Source organism: Poecilia formosa, unplaced genomic scaffold (assembly GCF_000485575.1).
Source record: "Poecilia formosa unplaced genomic scaffold, Poecilia_formosa-5.1.2 Scaffold67, whole genome shotgun sequence".
Taxonomy (NCBI): Eukaryota; Metazoa; Chordata; class Actinopteri; order Cyprinodontiformes; family Poeciliidae; genus Poecilia; species Poecilia formosa.
This window is the reverse complement of record NW_006800006.1, coordinates 2,497,673-2,521,827: the sequence shown is the minus strand read 5'-3', so window position 1 is coordinate 2,521,827 and position 24,155 is coordinate 2,497,673. Positions and strand designations below refer to the sequence as shown.

At 40.0% G+C, this 24,155-nt stretch overlaps 1 protein-coding gene across 5 annotated transcripts in view; it reads right to left on the bottom strand.

Annotated features, from left to right (window-relative positions):
• Window positions 1–2,068: 2,068 nt before the first annotated feature.
• The window catches only part of LOC103140079 (MAGUK p55 subfamily member 7-like), a 28,094-nt gene continuing 6,007 nt past the window's right edge, over window positions 2,069–24,155 (bottom strand). For 2 of the 5 annotated variants that reach the window (XM_016672866.1, XM_016672868.1), the window contains 14 exons: window positions 20,230–20,364; window positions 18,006–18,087; window positions 16,381–16,466; window positions 15,254–15,331; window positions 13,843–14,039; window positions 13,700–13,758; window positions 13,170–13,181; window positions 12,743–12,796; window positions 8,963–9,136; window positions 7,137–7,217; window positions 6,930–7,023; window positions 6,716–6,824; window positions 5,960–6,100; window positions 2,069–2,450 (listed from right to left, as the gene is read on the bottom strand). In XM_016672866.1, coding sequence (XP_016528352.1) covers window positions 2,220–2,450; window positions 5,960–6,100; window positions 6,716–6,824; window positions 6,930–7,023; window positions 7,137–7,217; window positions 8,963–9,136; window positions 12,743–12,796; window positions 13,170–13,181; window positions 13,700–13,758; window positions 13,843–14,039; window positions 15,254–15,331; window positions 16,381–16,466; window positions 18,006–18,087; window positions 20,230–20,364 — 1,533 coding nt within the window. In that variant the 3' untranslated portion in view covers window positions 2,069–2,219. Of the gene's footprint in view, window positions 2,451–5,959; window positions 6,101–6,715; window positions 6,825–6,929; window positions 7,024–7,136; window positions 7,218–8,962; window positions 9,137–12,742; window positions 12,797–13,169; window positions 13,182–13,699; window positions 13,759–13,842; window positions 14,040–15,253; window positions 15,332–16,380; window positions 16,467–18,005; window positions 18,088–20,229; window positions 20,365–22,113; window positions 23,192–24,155 lie in introns of those variants that run through there. The other 3 variants (XM_016672869.1, XM_016672867.1, XM_007555027.2) reach the window with 3 other exon arrangements.

Below are 24,155 nucleotides of genomic sequence, written 5' to 3'. Positions count from 1 at the left end.
CACACATAGACTCTGTAAGATGAAGATAATGTTGAACGTCCACTGCATTTACTTTAACACACTTTAAACAGACGATCAGGACTGAAATGATCCAAGGCCTGCTGACATCATGCATTTCTTTCGAACCTTTGATGTGGGAGGTGCGGCGCACATAAAACGGTGGGTTTAGGTTGGATGGCTCCCGTGTCTTTAATGGCATTGTTATGATTTCACAGGGTGCCTGCAGATTCTCAGCGCGCCGATTAAATTATACTGCCACGGTTTTGGTCTCGGCCGCGCTTCAGGCCTGGCACAAGCCTGCCTGAACTCGAGCGACTCGTCTGCACGCTTTGCCACCGTCTTTCTCCGCCGTTGCTCAAATAACGGTCTTTTCATCAGTGCTCCACCTTGACAGTCAGCTTTTATGGCAGCTCATAATTTCTCTGTGATGGTCATGTCTCTCGAGAGCCATCGGCGTTTCCCGGCATGACACTGCGCTCCCTTGTTCCCAACTTTCCCCGCTACATGAAGCAGATTAACACTTTGTCACACGTAATGGAGCGGAGCGCCGACAAAGAGAATAAAAGCCCCATGAATTTTAGAGGAATGGAAGGATAATTAAGTACCTCATGATGGTGAGAAAAATCCCTGAAGCCTTTGGAGTTGGAGGGTTCAAGCAGTTGTAACACCTAATGCAAACGTCTACTCAAAGACCTTGCAAAAGTATCTCAAGTTGTTTTCCAAATTTTGTAAGAGCACAACCAAAAAGTTTCAATGTATGTTATTGAGATTTTCATTCGGTAGACTAACATAAAGTAGTGCATAACATGAAGAGGAAGAAAATTTGGTTTTCAGACCTTTTTATGAATACAAATCTGAAAAATGTGACGTGAATTTGTGTTTAGCCCCTTTTAATCAGATGACCCTAAATGAAATCATTCAGTCTAATGGTGGTTAGAAAGATGTGAAGAGGTTTAAAGCTGAGTTTGGTCCTAAGGTCTGTGGCCAGATTTCAGCTGGTTTCTTAGCTTTCTAAACATACGTGTTCATTACTTCTTTCCTGCACCATTCCACGTTTATACTTGTATCTTTCTCTATGGACTAGACTGTCAGGCAGTTCTAGAACGGAGCGGTCTGGATAAAAGCCTTGTTGAATGGAGTCTGCTCTGTTAATTGCTGGTTTTAGTTAGGAGTCCAGTGCTCTTGATCTTCTCCAGGGGACTGACTAATCATTTTTTAATTCCAGAAAATGATCTGGCACGTAACAAACACACTTCATACCATGAATTTTATGCTTCTTCATCATTTCACTGTATGTCTTTTGTAAGCATTTAAAGTTGTTATATATTGTCTGCTAAGGGACAATGGATATGATTCTTTGTTTTGCTGCCATGTTATGAAGACAAAAAACAAAATTAAAGTTTTTTCATGGGTTTGAACGGCCCATTTAAAGTCCACTCTTTTATCCAGTGGATAAAACTTGAAAATCGCTGCTCAGATACGTTAAATCTACACCCATTAAGCTTGAGATATTTCACAAAGACCCAAAAATGTCCATTTCTAGATGTATAAGGCTGATAAATACCCCAAAATACTCACAGCTGTAAACGCAGGTGAGAGGCGACTCAAACATGAGGGAATCTGAAAAAGTTCAAGGAGCGTGGATACCTGTGATTCAGCTCTGATCTGTGATTGTTTTCCTGTTTATGTGCGTCTCACACAGCGAGCGCATAGTTGGCAGAAAGCCTCACGAGCTGCTACTAATGTTTCACTGGTACACATTACAGCTAATTGAAGTGCAGCAGCTGTCAGAATAATTCCATGCCGATGTTTGCAACTTGGCAGCAAAGGACGACACTCGGCCGCAAACTCTTCACAAGATCGAGTTTTTTCCCCCCTTCTTCGCTCTACAAATTAAAGTTATGTCAACTAAATGCTTAAAGAGAAGCTGAGTCCGAGACGACTGGAAAAAGCATTAGACAGAGACAGAGAGAGAGAGAGAGAGAGAGAGAGAGAGATGGATTTGATTAAACTAGATCACCAATGTAAAAATTTTGGGAAGCTGGGAATCATGAAAAACTAATAAAAATGACAGAGATTATTATCTAAATTTATTCAACTCAAACGCAGCACTTATGCACAGAGGAACATAGTGTGCATCACTTTTAAGGAGACTATATTAAATGAGATTTAAAAGGGGCCCTTAAGGAATATTTGATGCAATCGTGAGCGATTCCCGTTTAAATCCAGCCGGTCAAGCTGCTGCAGCTTCTCCACGCTTTTGTTGGTGCCGAGCGCATCCACGCTGCGGGAACCCACTGGACCTCTGGCTCGTCCAGCTTCTCGACGTCGGCCTTCAGCTCTCTGAATGTCGTGGCGACGTCTCCGTTGACGATCACTTTGTCAAACAGGTGGCCGTACTGGCTGTCCAACATCTCAGCCTGGTCGAGCATCTCCTCAAAGTCCTCCTCCTATCAACCCAGAAAAACACCCCCAACTATTTGAGCACCCTGGAAAAAGGAAGGTTACGTCCGCTTTGTATTCACTAAGCGGTAGGACACCGGTCGGTATAATTTGTATGTTTTTTGTCTCCAGTATATTCCGCACTATTGACGGACAGCGTTTCCACTGCCAGTTGGACTCTCACTGGCCGAGCATCGTACTGGTTTGACGACAACCGTGCTGGTACGTCTCCAGCTTGTCTCTAGCTGTCATGTTTTTTTATGCCCCGATCAGTGGACTTTGTTGCTTGATGTCAGTAGATAGAAAAGTGGAAAACGGGTATATAAAAAAAGTTAACCCTTATTCTAGGGTTTACTTCTAAGAATATGTTAGGTGCTTCATAAGAGAGGCACTAGGAAAGTTGACACGCTATGAGATACTTAACCGTGATTATTTCACACCTAATCATCTTTTTAAAGTGGGTATGCTGGAGAACAGCTTGTGCTGGAAAAATGGAAGAGTCTTGAAGGTGCTTTTATCCATGCAACGTGGGTCCGGTCCTTTAGTTCAGCCCTTTTTGGCAAAAGATAATCAGAACAATGGGAAAATGGCTTGGTATACCTTTGCCTGAATTGGTTCAGCTTTGTTTTTCTGAGGCAGGTCAAAGTTGCTTAAAAATGTCCAAATATGCATTTCCTTTTGGTGCTGAATAGTTTCTGGAAACGTCAAGATAGACCTTAGTGTAGGGAATGGATAAAAACGGATGAAACTAATTCTTTTGAATTATTGATAGCTAAATTACAGGACTGAGCGGAGTCTTATATATATATATATATATATTTAAATAAGTAGTTTTTGTAGAGTTTACAATCTTTTAAATTTTGTTGTGAATGTGTGATGTGTATATGCACCTTGGTTTAGTCTTTCCTGTTATTTCTTCTGTTTTAATGCGCTGCTAAAAATTCAATACACGTTTAAATAACCAAAGATATATTGGCAAAGATCAAGTAAACAAAAATGAACGAATCAAGATTTGTTATTTAACAGAACAAATTTCAATGGCAATAACCTGAATTAGTAATACAAATTTAAGTGTATTGTGTATTATAACCAACTCTCCCATCAATCAGTGGACTGTGTTGTTTGACCCCCGTAGATAGAGCAAACTGGTTTATTGGTTGTATATAAACCAGTTTGTACAGAGCGTTCTCTGGTGACCCAGATGACCCTTAACGCCATGATTCACTTGGTGGTCTTGTGGCTGTAGAAAAAGCCTAAATCATCACTCCTCCACCGCCATACTCAACAGATATTTTGACATGTTTGTGCCAACGTTCTCTCTTTTGCTGGTGCCAAAACTTAATCTGCTTTTGAAGGGATGAAGTCGTCTTCTGGCAATCCCTCCAAACAAGGAATACTCATTTCCCTGTTTCTGATTGTCATGTCATGAAGTTCAACTGAAGTTTTGGTTTCTTTGGTTTTTTTGCATTTTTTTTTAAAGTATTTCCCGGACCATCCTTGGGGTAAATTCTCCCAGACATCCATGTGAAGACTGGCAACTATCTTGAATGTGTGAAAAAAAAAATGTGCATGAGAGTGGCCTTGTAACCCATCCTAGATTGACGGGCAACAAACAATTGCTTCTTTGATGTCATTGCTAATGTCTTTACATTTGCTAAAACACACCTGTATTCTCCAAACCAGCAATCCACGAAACCACCTGAATTCACAGAGGTCCTCGCTGTTGCTGATGGTTGTTTGAGTTTAACCTGAAGCGCTCAAACACAACAGGATTCAAAACCATGACCGCAGAGCTGCACTGGTGAGGCATGCCACAGCAGTTACATGCTCTGCGTAATGGCTACGAGACCTTTTCAGACCAGATGTGGTTCCAGTTGAAAGCAGACTTTTTGGATTGGCTCAGACTCTTTGAAGGTTTGGGTTGTTGGTGTCAGGCAAAGCACCAAAGCCTTGCTGCATCACGGTTCTAATGAGGGCCACACGGACAAACAGAGTCCGACAGTAAATGTGAAGCCATATGGTAATTAGGAAAAAGCTTACTTGTCTTTCTTAGTAAATGTATATGCACTCTGAGGGGAAAAAAACCCTACAAGATAAACTGAACCACCACCTGCTTTCAGTCCTTGACTAGAAACATTGCATATCTACAAAAATGCAAACGTTTTTCTGGGCAAACGGCCAAGGACCAAGAAAGCCGCCCGCATAGTACCCGTAATGTCTCCTGTCTCTTGGAAGTGTCTAAGAATCAAATTACACGGTTAAAGCAAGGTGTGTGCCTGGTTTATAACCCCCACATTGGCCTGCAAGTGTCAAGGCATGCAATAAGCACCCGACTTCATATAACCAGTTTCAGTGCTGTTTCAATGTTGGTCGGAAAGCCTACTTACATTCACTAAATCCAAGACTGTGACAAGAAGACCTAAAAATCACTGATCAGCGATGCTCTCTTGGGTCATGGATGGGATCGTACCTACCATCAATGAACTTGACTGAGCTTGAGATATTTTGGAAAGAATTGCTTCAGTTCCTGGTGTAGGCAAACCCTAAAACGGTGCTACATTTACACCAAAAGGTGGTTTTACAAACTGTAGACTCATGGAGGCTGAATACAAATACACAACACACCTGTCAGACATTTTTCTTTTTCTTTTTGCAAAAAAAGAAAAAGGTATTAAAACTGTATACTCTTTCTTGCAGTTCATAATAAGGCTCATTATGTTGGTCTATAACATTTATCAATTATATGCTCTGTCTCACAAAGTGTCCCTATCATTGCTTGGTAAAGTTAGCTTATAATGTTATTATGGGCCCCTGATATAAAAGTATGTGCTGTTAGCTTGACATCTAGTTGCATCTATGTTTGACTGCCTTTTAAATTGATTATGTAGCAAAATTTTGGGTAACTTGTATAAAACAGAAATGGTATTACAGTAACATAAAAAAACACAATGGCTTACCAACACTATGAGATTGCCATGACTGGCTAAACTTTAGTTGCTAACGCTGTTAGCAGGTGGTATTTGCTTTGAAGCTATTAACTGTACTGAGTGTCACTACTTACAACTCTCCAGATAAGAAAACTCTCTGTGAAAATAATAGAATTAAATGCGTGAAGTTATGTGGGCTGCACAGTGGAGCAGTTGTTAGCACTGATCCCTTGCAGCAAGAGGGTCCTGGGTTCGATTCCTGGCCCAGGGCCTTTCTGCATGGAGTTTCCATGTTCTCCCTGTGCAAGCATGGGTTCTCCCTGGCTTCCTCCCATAGTCCACTGATAAGTTAATTGGTCTCTCTAAATTCTCCCTAGGTGTGTGTGTGTGTGTGTGTGTGTGTGTGTATGGTTGTTTGTCCTGTCTGTCTCTGTGTTGCCCTGCGACAGGGTGTACCCCGCCTCTCGCCAAAATGTTCGCTGCAGATAGGCACCAGCACCCCTCCAGACCCCACTAAGGGACAAGGGTGTTCAGAAAATGGATGGATGGAAGTAGTTATGTGAACTGACAAGTATCCAATATGTACTTACTGAAAACATCCTGACCTGCATACCGTCTTCATCACAGACAAATTTAGCTCTCCGCCTGGTGAGGCGCAGCTCCTCAATCATTGGCGGTTTCACAAACACTACGTATGGTTTGAATTCAGAAGTGTAAACATGCTTTATTTTCTGCAGAGAGGGAAAAAAATAACAGAAAAAGGATAAGGTCAGATGAATGCATAACATAAAAGAAATGAGGATTAATGGTTTGTGAGCATTTTTTGTCTGTCAATGTAATTTCAATGCTATATTGTAAAAGAAATTGCAATTCGTACGAAAAAGTTTTGTTACGGTAATTTTTTTTTTTTTTTTTTTCAGTTTTTTGCTTTAATTTCCTTTTTGTAAATTCTGTATGCTTTCGTGATCCACTTCTGATTTGGGCAACTTTTTCATAACCAGTGAGTCAAATCAGAAACATCCCTCAGAAGATTCAGAATAAGACACCGACCTCAGCTCTGATTGGCTGATAGATGATGATCGCTAGCTCCGTGGCTGAATATATAATATATGTCATGTAGCCGTTTACATCTGTCGCTACCACAATTTTTAATGACTTCTCCCGTGAACAAGCTCAGTCACGTTACTGTAATTTCATTTCTTATTTAATGGAAACACAGCAATTGAGAAATTGTATTTTTTTGACATTCGCAGAACATCGCCAAAGATTTGTGCACATTTGTAACAAAAACGCGGCGAGTGTTCATCAAAACTGAGTGAACGTGTTTTTGGTGGGGTTATGCTTACGCTTGGGTGAACATCCAGGAGGCAGACTTTGCCTTCAGCCATCACTCTCTGCACCGAGTCCAGATTTGACCCATAGTAGTTACCTCTGTACTGTCCATACTCTACAAACCTACAGACACGGTGAGGCAAGCAGAAAACTGGGTAAGAAGTCTTCGAATGGTTGAATAAGACCTGCAGTCGGCAAACAGCTCAAGTAGGGCCACTTATCCCACACCTGTGGTTGAGGATGAGCTCTTCAAATGCCTGAACTGAAACAAAATGATAATCCAGGCCTTCGCTCTCCTGCCTCCTCTTCTTGCGTGTCGTGTCTGCAAAACGGGAAAAGAGACGGGACACCGCTTTGTGTTCGCGGGGAGAGAATTTACGCTGCGCGCCGGACGTAAAAGCTGAAAGTAATGAAACCTCAAGATGTGCAACTTACACGGCACACTGACGCCATAGCGGTCCGGTTCCGAGATCACCAGCCTCCTCTTCAGCTCGTTCACGCCAACCCCGCTGGGCCCTGGAGACACGGATCAGAACACGGTATTCTGAATGTGGGTTTTAATTCTCAATATCGCCGTGCAGTAATGCTTTCCTTGAGCGGAGCCCAACGGCAAATGACACAGCTGTCTTTATCATCAGAGAATTAGAGAGCAAATGAAAGTCAGACAGACGGAGCTCTGATTTCATTCGAACAATGATGCTCAAACAGCCTTCTGTCTGATCGGTCTTAATGCTCCTACACTCTCTGGAAAAGCCATAGCATCGTATCTAAATGTACCATCTGCAAAGCCGTGCAGTATCAGTGTCGTTATAATGTAGCATACGCAGGATGGAGTCTCACACACACACAACCACACACACACATGCACGCATGCAGGCATTCATCCACATGTTCAGTACTGTAGCAGCTGGGATTGATGCGCGGCCAGATTGCATCGGTTTCTATTGGGGCGCAGTCTAAAAGCAGGATTCCTGTCATACCTGCCTTTTCCATCACTGGGTTCCATGAGTTTGATGTATAACCAAATATCCAGTTTATGGACTTGCTACTCTTTCACCGCTGATGTGCTCCACAGCTGCTATGCAGATCTTGCAGAGGACTATCATCAGGCCCGTTGGAAGCTCTCCAGTCTTAATTTCTTTGTAAGAGCTACAGGGTACACTTACCATGCCGTCTGGCGGTAAACGGGTCTTTACCTTAAGACGAAACGTGTAAGCGACGCAAACGGTAACGGTGTTCTTCTAATTTGGTTTAACATCCTCCATCTGGTCCTGGATTAGGACAGAAACGGCCTTCATTGTCTCGCAAAAAGGGGAGCCCCGGGTTTAGGTTTTTCCTGTCTGTAACTTTTCATTGCCTGTGAGTGATATATTCCTAATGATGACCTAACAATGTCGACTGTCCCCAGCAACAGTCGACAGTAAAACTGGACCCGGAGTCGAGGTTAGCCCCAATTCAATTAAAGGAGTCTAAATGTAAATCCAAGCTGTCTTAAGTGTTCCAGTTTGATGATAAACCTTCTGGCGGACATCGTGAGGGATCTGATTCGTGAGCATTCGTCTCTGTCCTCCCAGTCAGCTGTCTTTTATCTCTTCCCTATCTGACCTTGCTTTTACGTCTCTTCAGCTCTTGGTGTTTCTCGCCTTCCTGTCTTTCACTTTTTCACAATTTACTTTTTCTTCCTCCGCCTCCCCACATTTCCTCCCTTGTTTTATTCCCCCTCGGTTCTTCCGTGACCTTCAGTTGTATCCTATTATGACATTAAAAAGACCTTTGGCGGCGCTCGCGGTGGAATTCCCTGTGGGGAGATAGAGCTCAAAAATACACAGAGCAGACCTGCAGGATTGGCAGGAGGAGTGAATGCGGGGTTGGACCGCTGCTTTGCTTAAGTGAACGCAATATATTTTGACTCACAGATTTCTGACACTGTTTACGTGGGTCTGATGGAAAGGGATCATTTTTCCGATCAAAAGTGGAGACATAAATCTTCATCAAGGCGTTACTTTTTTCTTTTGATCAACAACAGGCTTGATATGTTTTATTCAAATAAATAGGACGAAGGTGTTTTGTGTTCCCGCTTAGCCATAAAGGGAGCAGATATAAAGCAGAATTCAACGGACCACAGCACCACGGGTTGTTGTTTTTTCCACCAACTTTCACCATTTGCAGCACGTCAGTGTAGTATATTACAAAGCTGATGCACATCAGACAGAAATCCAGCCTTACAGATTCATATGCAGTTTTGTCTTTTTTTCACTTACCAACCAGGACAATGAGGCGGTGTCTGTCCTTTGGCTCCTTATGGTAGGGTACCACCTCTATATAAGTACGGGGACAGACTGCACCAGGAGTCTCAGAGCTCCACCTCCGTAACTGAGCAGGTTTCCTGGCTCTGCTGCTTTTCCGTCCGAGTCGGAAGCTCCTTCTCAGACCGGCTGGAGGAATAAAACCAACAACAGTCTTTAAAGCGTCTGAAACTGCAGAAATCTAAACTATTAATTAGCCAGTTATAGCTAAAGCTATAGTTACTCATAGCTAGCTAATAACTTCTTTGTAAGAGTTACATTAATGAACATTTGTGTAAATGTGCCAGAATTAGCCAAAAGGTGATTTTTCATCTGTTGTCCTTGGATAATGAGTAATGTGTCTCGCTAAAAACAAACAAAGGTTACACAAATGACTTAAGTTTTGTCAATAAATACAATCAATACATCAGTAAAAACAAAATAAGGAAACTACATCACAATTATTATAAAAAGTACTAAATTAATCCTGTGACCAGATGGTAAAAACTCAGTTATTCAAAACTTTGACAGGTCTGATGTGTAACCTCTGTGTGACGTAGCGTCAGAACCGTCTGCTTATGAACCCGCCATCTTTTTCTCCTCAAGCAGAAACGCAAAACCCCCAACGTTTTTAAAAGCTCAACGTTTTAGATCAGATCAAATTTTCATAAATCCTGAAGCAAAATTACGGTCATTTGTTTTGACGTATTGCTTCTTTCAGGGACTGCTCGGGTCGTTCAGCGTCGTCCCTGGCGGCGGGCCAGTCGGGAACGGCTTGTTTAACGGGACAAATTATAAAGCTCGGCGCTAAACACAGAGAGGGGAATTACTGAGTGGCAGACTGCGAGCGGCCCCTGCTTCAGGAGCCATCGGAGTGCTGGCGTTGTGCAACGCGGCAGCATGTCTCGGTGAAGACACGACTCGGTCCGTCACGCTTTGCTGGTGACTTCCAGCTGCTGTAGCGCGTCTGTGGTCTGGCTCCTTTGGTCGGCTCACGATCAGAACCACCACTCTGGTGGCAAGGCCAGTTGCCCTTTTTTGTTTTTTTCTTTTTTTACTAATTTTAACTCCTATAGCATGTTTAAATGTGTTCCTTTTGGCCCCATAAAGAAGAATGTTCCTCTGTGGAGAAAAGAAAACATTAAAGGGGCAGTAATATGTGAAATGGATTGTTTTCTTATCTTCATATCACGTTATGATGTCATTTCCACATCAAAAACACACTTGGAGTGTTGCTTTGATTCTTTCATGCATGTTTGAGAAATCCATTAATCTCCCGCGGCAACCAATCAGCTGTGCAAAACATCCGGGTGGACCTAGCCCCGCCTTTGAGGCGCAGCTCACCCTCGGAGTTGTGGTTTCCAAGGTTACAAGCTTCTGCGTCACAGAGCAGCCCTCCCACTCAGCTCCTTCAGACTAGCCAGCAGCAATTAGCAAACACCTGGTGGAACTGAGCAGCTGTAGATCTCATCATACGAGCTACTTCTCAGCACAACGCTGGTAAAAAAAAAAAAGTTAAAGGGTTAACAGAGGAGCCATGTTTTGACGACTTCCTGAAGGCGGAGTTTCAGAAGAGCTTTTAAAGTGACAGAGACCTAATGTCAAGGTGTTAAATTATGAAGTCAAGTTTGATATATAGCAATTTTATGACAACTCAAGTTAACATAGTGACTTGATTGTGCTGTAAAATGGCACTGTGTGCCTGGAAAGCCCCTTCAAACACTTGCGTTGAGTCTGAAACATAACATAAATTCATATTTCTTCAATCTTAAGTCTTTCTGTCAGAGAATCTCTTGGTCGTTTGCAAATGAATCCTCCTGCAGATCGTTCTGGACATGCTGTAAATGAGTCTTGCACTGAGCCAGTACAGCTGAACTGATCCGAGTTTCATTCTGCATCACAAAAGACTTGAAAACTTAAGTCAGAGAACAATAAGTGATTCTAAAGGATATTATTCCATGCAGTAGTCAGATGTTGCTCATGATGGCGTTGTTGGGTTGTTTTTGAAACATGTACAGCTGTGTGAGAAAATAAGAGCATCCCTCAAGATAGGTTTGCGAAAATATTTCATTCATTCATTTTAGTCTGTTTTGTGTTATACTATGACACTCTCAGGGTGTACAATGATGTTTCTACCTTCGTAAATACACAAACGCACACATATACATGTATTAAAAGGATGTATTATTTTTATGGTGTATTTTGTTTGATGTTTTGTGGCAGTGAGCTCCATTCACGCGTCGCTCTAAACGTCACTGTGTGTTTGCTTAAACCAGTAGTCTGTGGATATTTTTTTTGCTAAATGGAAGTTTTTGGTAAATCATAGTTGGTGATTTTACTGTAATTATGTTATTTAGAAAATGTATCAGTGCGTACAACCCTCACGTCAGATGTTATTAGACATTTTGTAGCACTTTGATGGATTGAGCTGTTTAAATCTCTTCAGAGACTGAAGCCGGGAAACTTTTGCTCTCTGAGAGAAACAAAGTTCAGACTATAAAGCTTGCTGGAGATAAATTACATCAAGACATTATGAAATGTCGTTGACTTTGAGAGACGAGTGTAAAACCTTCAGACGGAGACGTTTTCTCATTCGTGCCATTTTAGCCTCCCAAGGAGAGGAGGGCGTCCTAACTTTGTCCTTGTCTAGAAAATGTGTTGTTGTTTCGATTTTTTGCTCGATGAGCAAATCGAAATTAATTTCCCTGTTCAAGTGAAAAAAGTTTTGCTTAAACGTCAGAATGTTAACGTTTCTCGATAAAGAATTTAAACATTTAGTGATGTGGACTCCTTTCATCAACACCATTTTTACTTCTGAAACCCAGAACTAACAGACGAGGTGTGAAAGTGTCCGATGAGTGATTTCAGTCCCTACGGTGGTTTCAGTTTCACTCTTATTTCCTTCCACATGACGTCTTGCAGCACTTTTACAGACAGAACTGTTGCTATGGCAACATACTTTCCACAGCATTTGCAATGCAAGTTTGAGATTAGGTTCAGATTTGACCTTCATCCTTCTGTCTTCCAACATGTTTGTCAATTTACACTAAGGTAACAATAGTGGATCCGTTCCAGCTGATGTTACTTTGATAAATAAATTCATCACCCTTGTAAATATAAGTTTGCAAAAAAGAAACCCACATGGTTTTGGTTTATTAATAGGACTTATCAATAACTAAAGAACATATTTTAGAAATTATTTGTGGAAAATTCACCAGTTTGCTGATTTTATTTTATTTTTTTTATCCAGCAAATACCCAGGACTTCAAATAACGTCACTTAACTCTGTTATCGGCTGGCATTTCCAAAGCAGCCAATGCAGGAGCTCCGTTCATTTTCCTTGGAGCTGATTGGCTGTACTCCCAAGAGCGGAAATAGCAAAAAGTGTGGACCTTAGCTTCTGTGTTAGTGGTGAAACGGCTTCCACTGGGTGTATTAATGGCATATTTGGTGTTTGGATTATTAAAATAGGCAGTTCTAAGTATCTCTGGAGACATTTTGAAGTATTTGTGGATTTCAGACACTAATCCTTGTGAATATGACACCTTCTAACAGGGCTGAAGATAATCCAAAAGATTAGCAGTCTTCTTTGTGGTTTGGACTAAAAGTTGAAAATATGCACTTTAAAGCATCATGTTCTGCCGTTCCACAGCTGAATCACTTCAAGAACACTTTTATTGTTGAATAAAATAGTGAAAAATGTTTTAAAAACTCTTCAGATAGGAGTGAGTGTGCTCTGAGTGTCCAGCGTCTCACCGATGTGGATTCCTGATATGGCTCCGTAGTCTACGTCCTCTGGGACTGGAAAAACTGAAGGAGAGAAACAGATAATGTGAAAAACCTTTACTAAAAAAAAATTGATCCAGAAACATGAACTTCATGCTCATTACAAACGTTCTGAAATACGTTAGCCTTGTAAAATTTAAGTAACTGTGAGTACCGTATAAGGGAGCCCGTTCAGTTCATGGATACTTTTAACAATCTTACTTGCAGCATAGATACGGCTCGTAAAAATTTCACATCTTAGGGGAGGAGGAGGCAACCTTGAGAAATACACACTGGTCTCGGAAAAGTCAACGTTTTAAAATGTTAAACTGCTGAAGCGATTCATCGCATGCGCATTTATTTTATGAGTTGTGCCAAAGGAGAGCTTTCAGAAAAACAGAATGCGTACTGACGGTACCTTCCCTGTCATCTGCCGAGCATGTGGAGAAAAAAAAACACACAAAGTTATTCTCCTGCACTGGGTTGCACTTCTCATCCTGGAAGATGTTCTTTACAAAGTGTTTTATGCTTTTCAGGTGGTGTGACTTTATGAACTAAAGCACTGGTGTCCAAACTTTTTCTGCTGGAGGCCAAAATTGGCAAATTTAAACAAATGGCGTGGCACAGAATTCATTAAATTAAAAATGCTAAAATTTGCTCACGATTTTTTTTTCTCCCGACGATACACAGATTTTATATATATATATATATATATAAAACAAAAAGTTTATCATTAAAGATCCAAAACATGAAAAAAGCTTCAGACAGTTGCTTTATTAAAAGAATGGCAGACAATTTCCAAATTTTTTGGGTCAGCAACTGTTTTCTGTTTTGTTGGCCAAATTTATACCATTCTTGACTTGTGGTCAGGGACTGAAAAAAATTCTTTCAAGTGCCAAAAACGGCCCCTTAGCCACAGTTTGGACACCCCTGAACAAAAGCAATCACCTGGCGGCTTGATGTTCTGAAGCTTGAACAGAGCTCTGGGTCGCTGCAATGCAACTCTTCTGCAGTAGTTAAAAGAAACAGAACGAATATTTGTTTGATTTTCTTTCCCAAAATTCGAGCGACTGGCGGTGTGAGAAGATCACCTTTCGTGCAGCTGCTTTGACGGGACGAGGCCCGCCCGACCGCTGCCGTCTCCGAGGCGACGGGCCTGCCACCAGGTGTCGTCGTCCGTCCCGACGATCTGGAGGACGTCGCCTCGTTTGAAGGCCACGGCCGCGTCTTTACACGGGACGGTCGGATCCTCCGTGGGATCATAGTCGAACAGCGCCCGCACAAACACCTGAGGAATGACAATTTATTATTTTATTTATTTCTTTATTTTCGGCTTTGAGAACCCAGAATGGTGAGAAAAATGGAAAATGACTTCTTTTTTTTTTTTTTCGTATGTCTGTCCTCTGGCTGCTGTTTGAACATCTGTATTCTGACAAGAAACGCAACATTTTTTAACTTCCCCCTATGTGTCATTTTTGAAAAACGACTCCAATTATTGAAAATAATTTGCGAACGCTGCCTGCTCTCAGGTCCGTTTCCAGCTTCCCCGTCCAACCTGCGCGGCGCACAACAGGGCTGTGGTCCATAACTCTTTCTGAACACAAAGACTGTAGAGCTGCAAATATTTTCTGCACAGCATAACAATTAATTATTTTTATTTAAATAAAAGGAGCCCAAACGGTAGACGGTGCCAAGGGATTCTGACAGAATCAACAGATGTCGAGGAGGAGGCTGTGGTATATACACTGCAAAAACACAAACTCGAACAAACAAGTATTTTTGGTCTCTTTTCATGCAGATATCTTAGTACACTTGAAATAAGACAAAACTAACTTATAAGTAACTTTTCAACAGGATATAGGAGCTCGTTGTAAGTCAGCAATTCCCTCAAATTGCTAAAATATTACATTTATAACAAGGAAAAAATGTTTTGTTATAACGTGAAACTTATTTTTTTTTCTCACCAATAATAATGAATTATTTACTTAAAACAATCTCATATATCTTGCTGAAAACTAACTTGAAATTTACTTTTGTCTTATTTCAGTTGTACTAAGATGTTTGCACAAGAAAATATCTATTTGTATATTATCTAATGCAAGTAATATGCAAAATCTAAACAGTTTTATAATTTGTCTCTAGAAATTTTGTGTTTTTGCAGTGCAATGACAGCTAACTGGATGATAAAATAAAAAATTAACCAAATGAATCCAACACAAACAAAGTAGGGCCTAATTCTTTCCACTCCATAATTTATGTGCTACTTTGTGTTGCTGCGTCACATAAAATCCTAATAAAACACATTGAAGTTTCTGGTTCTGACATAACAGAGTGTAAAAGTTAAAGGGATGCAGATGCCAGTCGACTCTTCTCCATAAATTCATGTAGCCACGCTGAACGCTAAACGTTCAGCGTGGCTACACGGCTACACGTGGCTACGCGTGCTGTGTGCCTTAAGAACAAGGCACGCAGCATGAGGAGTGGCTTCATTGTTTGATCTACCTTTGTCACACATGATGTCATTTCCTCTTTGGTGGATCCAGGAATGATTTTGAATTTAACTGCACCCTCAGAACAAGCCTACACAGAATAAAACACAGAAATCTATTTCATGTTCAGGATATTCAAACAGAAAGACTCAAAACTGGAAACCACAAAAAAAAAAAAAAGCTGATAAAAAAAAATTTTTAACCGGCTAATTAATAATATTAAAATGGAAAGTTGGTTGGAAACATAAAGTGAAATGAACGGTTTAAACATGTCTGATAACTTTCTAGTCAATCTTCACTTTATATTTCAAAAATATTTGCAAAGATCTTAGTTATGCATCAACCACAACGTACACAATGAAAACATATCATGAAAATGACAAAATCAAGGATAAGAAATAGTTATTACTAAGAATAAAAAACTTAAAGTAACAGAAACCAATCAAGTATGGTAGACGAGGAAGCTCTTGAGATTTATGCATATCTTATAAGGAAGAAAACAAAATAAATAAATACAATTTATAAAAACACTAACGTTAAAACCATATCTAGCAAACGCGTCGAAAACCTAGATCATTTTAGAAACCATCTTAAAGCCTTGATGCTGCGGTTCAGGCTAAAGGAGACACGTGAGTTGATTTAAAACTCAGATTTCAGTTGGAAATCCAGAAGTTTCCCCACCGACCCAGTCTCCCTGTCCAACATGGCTGCCACATGTACGCATTGCAATGGAAGTTGCAGTAATATACTTTTTATTTGCGCATTCGGACTGCTTGCATCTCTCTATGGTAGTCGTAAAAATAATGCCGCAGCGTCACTTTGCAAACACATTCTTCTTTAAAACAGGAAAATCGTAACAAGTATCCGGCTTACAGCTGGAACACGGTTAAGCTGAAGACATCCTTTAAAAGGCTACAGGAGCCTGTGTAGGACATTATTTCATTGACGACTTGCAGTAGCAACTCAGCGAACCTCACTCGGTTTCAGCTTTACCACTCACAAACTTATGCTTTGCTGTTTTTGTATCACACTAGCAGTCATAAAAATGCAAGTTAAAGCAATATGTCCTCTTTAAATGAACAAGGAAGAGGAAGAACAAGGACCAGCAGAAAAATGAGACAAAGAAGTGATGTGACTGACCAGGAGAGGAAGGATTTCTTTTGGCTTCCTGTGCTCCAGTGAAACTCCATTCACCTCCTTCAGCTCGTCACCTTCATGAATCAGGCCTTAAAGACACATCGCGTCATTATTATTATTATGTTTGGAATATGACTAATTACTGAACTCAAACATTTTCGAGCAAAATGCTCAAGTTTTCCTTTAGCTTTTCAGAAGAAGCGCTCCAATCTTCTGGAGTTCCCGAATTCGTAGGAGGCGCAGAGTAACGCCAAGCTTTCCCTGTCACGTTTGGTGCTGCAGGCTGCCGGTCAGCTGGCTCCAAGAAGGTTGCTGCATGTTTCCCTCGCTTACAAGAAGAGCAACATTGCTGAAAAATTGGTTTGGTTGCAAAAGTGCCAGACCTGTTGTCAAATTTGTAATTTGTTGCCAAAGTACGTTAACTCAAGATATCCAAACCTGCAATTTATAGAAGAGCTTCAAATTCCACAAATTTTTGATTTATTTAAGAGCGGTAATCATAAATATTTGTAGTTTGATGGCTGCGTTTGCAGTTTGGTAATTCTGTTTGCTGTAATGTAACCAGATTATAATCGATAATGAAACAAAAGTTATCACCTATTTCCCAAATTTTTACTTTGTTTGCTTTGAATCAATGTACTTCGGCTCTGGAGAAACAACCTAAACAATGTATGCACTGCTATTTATTTATTTATTTTTTTACTCAGTAAATCATTTATTTTTAAAGTGACAGCTGTCAGTGTGGGAGAGGGAAATCTGTTCAGCAGCAGGATGCAGGCTAGCTGATGGGCTGAGTCAGGAGTTAATCTCAGCTTGGTGCAGGTTTGTTTCTCCGTAATAGCACTCCGCAACCTTTCCAGTCCAAAGAGCCATTTTCACTCTCAGCACAGTAACATTAAACTCATTTATTACTCAAATGTCACATGACCTTTTGGAAGGGAGGGAAAAAAAGTGAAATATCTACTGTATTGATGTTGTCACTGTTTTCTTTCTATTTTTAGGCTTTGAAATGAAAAAAAAAACATGAAACTTGGTAATATACATATGAAAACGGATACAAATGTTTTCTTCTGTGTGACGTTGATATTTGTGGAAACATTTTTTAAAAATCCATGTTTCCAACCTACAGACAACAGTAACTTTCTGTTGTGTAAATTCGATGCAGTTATTCAATGACAGAGGAGGAATTCACACTAAAAATCCACATTTGTTGTCATATCTGCATTTACAAACATCGGTTGGTGCTTTAAGATTTTTAGCCAAAAGGATTAAGAGGGAAAAAAAAACCCTCCATTTCGAACAACATTTAAAAATATAGAACGCAGATCTGCTAAATTTAATAGTAGTGTTAAAGTATCACTATCACCATCATAAACTACAATAAATAACACATAAGCAGGATTAATTAGACCATGCTATGTGTTTTTGTGCGTAAGCCGCTTCCTCGTGAAACTGTCCTCACCGTCTCCAGTCAGAGGCTTCTTCAAATTGGACGCAGTACGGACTGCTACAGGAGACCTTTGAGGGATCTTGAACTAATATGAGTTTCAGGAAACATTTCATGTCCCCTTTGGGATCAGTGAAGTGTTTTTGAACTTGAATTCTTACGACTCTAGCGGTCTGCTTACCGCTCTTATCGGCTGAGCCTCCTCTCATGATCCTGGCGACGACGATGGCCCCCGTGGATTTGTCCTTCTTAATTGTCGCTCCCTTCATTCACACACATAAAAAGAAGAACCGACAAACGGATACAGAGTGAAGATAACATACTGAATTTATCGCAGGAACGCTTTGAGCTCAGCTCATATATTTGGTTTGATTAAAAAAAAAAATATTTTTTTTAATGATTTATACGCCTTTGTGTTCCACAACAACGAGCCGCACAAAAGCGACGTTATTTACAACAGATGTTATTGATGCGGCGATGCAAGAATGGAAACAGCATCTGATGCAATGGGCGGGCGGGCCGGCAGGCTGGCTGGCTGCAATCGGCTCTCGCTCGGGTGAAACCCTGTTGTCTGGAAAATGGGAGCATGTTGGATCGATCAGCGGGACGAAGTCAGAGGAAGGTCAGCCCTCTCTTCCAGGCTAGCGTCGGAACCATCGCAAAAATGTTCACAGTTATCCGTCCAAAATGCGTCTCTCGAATGCAGAAACGCCAGCAAAAATGCGTATTTGATAGATGAGTCACAAAGAGATTTTTTTTTTCTTTTTTTCTTTTTTTGCTGCTATTCCAGAGATGTTAATGGAAGTTTATCTTCTGGTTTGCAATATATCTACAAAACCTGGCAACCTGCATATTTGCATATTCACTAAATCTTTTATCGATTCTCTACATTTTAAATGTATTTCTGAATATTTCTTCTGTTGAGTCAAAACTGGAATATGTTTATGTTTCAAATGGAAAAGCTTGTCCCAGTTGCAAACTAAAAAAAATAATCCAGAGTTTTTTTTAATTTTTTTTTTTATTTTATTTTCACTAAAAAGACAAATTTCGAGGTTTTGTGACATTGCTGAACATCTGCCGCTCTCGAATCATCGCAGGATGTTTTTCTTCCCCTCCCCCCTTTTCTCCTTTACTCAATCCAGGAAACTTTTTTTTTTTAAATTAAGAGACAATGACATGGAATAAGTAATAAAGCAGAACATTTGAGCAGCATCAGGAAAATGGCCCGTGATTAAAGGCCTCCAAGCTAATCAATGCGCACTAGAAACAGAAACATAAATTAACCCAGGCCTTCTAAATCTGCAGTGCTGCTTTAATGACTCAATTATGATGTCAGTGTTTGCATTATTTCACTTTAGATAAACAGAACAGCTGGAGCTGCGGTGTGTCGTGTGTCACAGTGATATGTAGCGAAAAGAGCTGTGGAAAGAAAAAAACAACAAAACTTGGATTAAGAACGAAGTTAAAAGTTTAAACACAAAAGCAGCACAGGCTGCCACGGGAGTCCTATAGGTTCCTTTTAAATGATTCTTAGCAGGCATTTTTCTTGGTATGAATGCATTTTTGAAATCACATATATATATATGTAATATAACCATGAGCTCCATATGTCTCACATTCTGAGATGTGGCTGGATAACTTTAAGAAGCTGAAGTTTTTTGGTGCAGCTGCATTAAATGCCAGAACAGCCATAATGTAATAAATGAATAGTTATTACATTTTTAATATTAAAGTAAAAAAATGATTACTCATTAAGGTGTTTCATGTGAAATCAATTAAAATTAGAAGTTTTTATATCTTAAAACTATTTGAAATTATGTAGGTTTTTACTTATCTGTCGTGGTTCCTACGCTGCAGAGCGTAGTGAGAAAAAAAAAACTGTAGCTCATCGAATACACTGTATTTACAGTTAACGTTTGGCTAACGAAATGTTAAGTGATTATACATCTTGATTACATTAACTATATATTTGATTATATTTTTTTAATACTTAATTTCCCTGCTAATGACTCTTTTAGACCTCGAAAGCCTACAGTGTTTCTAATAATTTATGATTATTCCATCTGCATTTTTGTGACACCTAGCGGTGACTTCTGCAACTGCAACCAATTCACTTTATCGTCCTCCCGACCCGAGTCTCTCATCTTACAGCCATGCAAGAAAAACAATACAATTCAACTGAACGGTATATTACGATTAATCTTAAACAGAAATCTGAGCAATTCAAATAATATCCTGAATAAATTATAAACGTTTTTGCACTTCCATGTGGGGTTTTTCTTAGCAATAGGTTATGTAAACTCTTTATGTAAAAATTTGCACTGTAAAACAATAAAATGAAGTGAGAAGTCCGAGATCTTTTGTTGATGGTCTGATTGCAGATTGACTGCCACACAAATACTGACCAGTGGCTCTTTGGTTTTCACAAGGCTCACAATTTTCACTGACTCTTCATCTTCCTCCATTGCATCATCAGGTAGGGGTGGCAGAGCAGGTTCAAAGTCTCTCTTGGCTACAGAGTCATGGGTACGCAGAAGACTCTGGAAAAGGATAAAAAAAAAGACTGTAAATGTGTTCAAGGCTTCCTTCACTCTGACTTTTGTCCTTTGTGTCGTTTTTTTTTTGTCACTAATTGCCATGGGCTGTCTAATTTGTCGCCTGAAACTCCAAACACCAAGACGGTACTCTGGCAAAACAAGACAGAAGTCAAACTTGTTAAGTTTAGTGGCCAAAAGTGGTACAGTGTGTGAGTCAGAAAAAAACAATTCACACATCAGATGGCACCTTCCAGTAGGAGAGAGACCCTCAACATTACAGCCAGGGCTACAATGGAAAAGCTTAGATCAGACCATGTTCACACATTAGAATAACCCTGTCAAAGTGCAGACTTAAATCCAGTGAAGAATGTGTTGCGAGACTTGAAAAGCAATGTTGAGTCTGGAGGTACTTTGCAATAAAAAAAATCCCTAAGAAACTTGTTCCTTGCAAAGTTTGTTCAGATAAGACCCAAAAGACCTGCATCCAGAGTTTCTGCAAGTTTCACTGACTCAAGTTTAAGGCTTTTTTTTTATGAATGTAATTTAGTCCTAGTAAGACTACTAGCGTTTCACCTCCTCATCTAAACTTCTGACTTCAGAGTTTGTGACGCATCAGATGCTGCTTTGAGATCTGTGCTCGTTTTCTGGGCAGTTTTAGTCTCGCTATGTCAAAACTGTAACATTTATGGGGTCTGTTGAGGCTTTTGGCAGCAGCTTTGTACAGGATCGTGCAACAGGTGTGAGAAGATTAACATTGTCCAGTCAACTGCAGATACATTTTAAAGTTACCCAACCAATGACAAATGCAAAAAAGCTAGCTAGGTGGAAAGGGTATATTAGCTACTAGTTCATTGCAATTAATATACAGATTGGAAACAGGAATGAGTTAGTGGCGAAGACCAACGTAATCCAGCCATCTGCCAATAAATGTTAAAGTTTCCTAATCTATCTATCATGGGTTAGAAAACTTTTAATTTTTAAAATTTAAGTTGATTAGCTAGCTAGCTAGCTGGCTAAAAGGGTATATTAGCAGCTAGTGTTTTTCTCCTCAAAATCCATATAGTGTCGTAAGGGTTGGAAACAGGAGTGAGCCAGTGTCAAAGACGAATGTCATCCAGCTCATTGTCAATAAATTTTAAAGTTCTGTAACCCATGACCAATCCAAAGAAGCTAGCTAGCTGGCTAGCTCGAAAGGGTATATTAGCAGTTAGGTTTTTTTCCCCGTACAAAATTTGCGTAGCATCATGCAGGGTTGGCAACAGGAAGTGAGGCAGTGGCCAAGACCAACATCGCCAGACAACTGTAGATAAATTTCAGCCTCGCTTGCCAAGAGTCCTAGAATGCAAAGAAGATATCTGCATGCGCCTCAAAAATAAAATAAAATAAAACATACAATATATGTAAATAGTTCTGCCATGACCAATTTTAAGACCTGTGATTAACCTATTTAAGTGCAACTTCCATTTTTAATGAACTTAAGACATATTAAGACCTTAATTTTACGTACGTAAATTTAAGACTTTTTAAGGATTGGCAGACACCCTGTCCATCTGTAATTGCAGCAAAACACGTTCAGTCAACGGGGCCATGCATTTACAATATGCACTACTTTGTAGAGTCTATCAGACCAAATTCCTCTAAACATTTGCCTTTGCGAGACGGTATCAACCGCTGTTTTGCTTGCGGAAAAATATTATTCAGAAAAGCCTTTAATCTTTCACTGTGATCGTGGATTAAAAAGTGGAGATTTACCGTAACGAGGAGGAATGTGAATATGGGAAACATCTGCTCGTCAACTTCATTTTTACCAGTCAGACAATCCATCTGTCAGTAACTCTCCTGGATACACCAAAGTCCATCAGCACTTGCTCTGTTCAGAAGCTGCCAGCGCGTGAGCAATTCGGCTCTGGCTACTTTCATAAGGTGTTTTTTTTTTCTTTTCTTTTTAAGGAAACAAACATTCATTTTCAGCATTATATCCAGCATCGCTCATAAGTATGTGTGAGCTCCCGCGCTGCGGCCAAGAACATTAGGGCTGTTTAAACAAACTTTAGCTTACCGGCTGGCTTTGACTCCTCATAAATTACGAAGAAGAAAACACACACACACACACACACACACAATTTTTGGCAACACATTATAAACGAAAATACGTTCTGTGTGCATTTATGAACGTATGAGTGCATCTGAGACACGGCTGTCAGCAGATTCGACATAGGAAAACATTCACCGGAGCAGTCTGGGCATCTCCGGGTCCGCTGTAATGAACATAGTTTGGAAGAACATTAGCTTCGGTGCCAGTGTGGTTAAAAGATGTCAGCACCTCCTGGGGGGGCGGGGATGTGGTGAAAATCAATTTGAATACGTTTTACTTACTGCTGAATTCATTTGTCGCTGCGTGTGACTCATGTTTGACTTTATTGTAGGAAACAGAATGCTGTCGGTCATTATAGCTCCTGTGTTCAGTCACTCTAGCGGAATGACTCAAATGAAGTGTGTTAGCATGAAAACTAAACTTTTTATTATTATTATTATTTATAGATCCAATGTCAAGGTAGTGTGCAATGAAAATACCTCCGCTTCTAACAGCGTTAGTTGTAAACATGCTTAATTCACTGTCATTCCTTTAAATGTGAACCGCCCAAGCGGATTAAAGTGAGAAAGAAAATGTCCGTGACAGCTTGTGTTTTAGTAATTACTAGGTTTACCGCTACAGTAACGTAAACTGTCATTTGAGCCTGATTAGACAAGCCATTAAAATATCAAGCAGATGATGAGTAACAATGAACTTTGTGTCACAAAGCCATGCTATTCTGGAAACTTTGGGTCATACCGTTGACACTGATATTTCTCAGTTTTTTTTTTTAATTGCACTTTAATGTTTCTGGTCATTTTTCAATGGTGATTTCATTTATTTAAGAAAAGAAGCTGATTACAGACCTAATTACTGCTAGACCTGAAGATTTTTTTCTAAAAAAAAAAAAAAAGACAGAAAGAAAGAAAAATCACTTTCTAACAACATGATGTGGGCTAAAATCAGCACATCCTGCCTCCGAACTACAGAATTTCAAAAACAGATGGGAAACTCTTCTGTCTGTTCATCTGGAACGGGTTACACGGCCACTTTTAAGACTTTGGGACTCCACTGAACCACAGTGAGTGCCATTATCCACAAATGGAAAATAGGTGAACCCTCCCAGGAGTGGCTGGTCTACCAAAATTACTCCAAGAGGGCACTGACACCTAAAACAAGGAGGCCCAAAAGGAACTAAGAAGATTGAAAAGCAGGAAAATTATCCATACCATGTCAGCAAATCCACCTCTTTTTTGTTTATTTCACAAAGGGGAAAAAAATGTTTTGGATCGGCCTAGTCAAAGTATGATCACTTGAGATGGTGCTAAACAGGCTTTCCATGCTTGAAAACCAAACTCCAATGTGTCTGAATTAAAACATTAAAAATGACATTCATGGAATCAAGGTGTTAATGTAAACCAAAATGTGTCACAGGATCTTTGAAATGAAGTCATCAAACGCTGGATGTTTCTGACCTACGATGCATTTATCATACCCACCAAGTAGACAACAAATGTTTTAATTTACTTTGCTTTGTTCAACTCATCATCCACAAATGAAAATCGTGTCATATATCAACCAGAAAGTCTCTTACAGTTTTATTTTTGGCTTCACTTGGGGTGAAAATCTGTCAGACTTGATAAGAGTCCAGTGGCTCAAATTGGCAACGGAGAGCCAAAAATGACTCAGAATAGAGAATTATACAACGTTTTCAAATCAT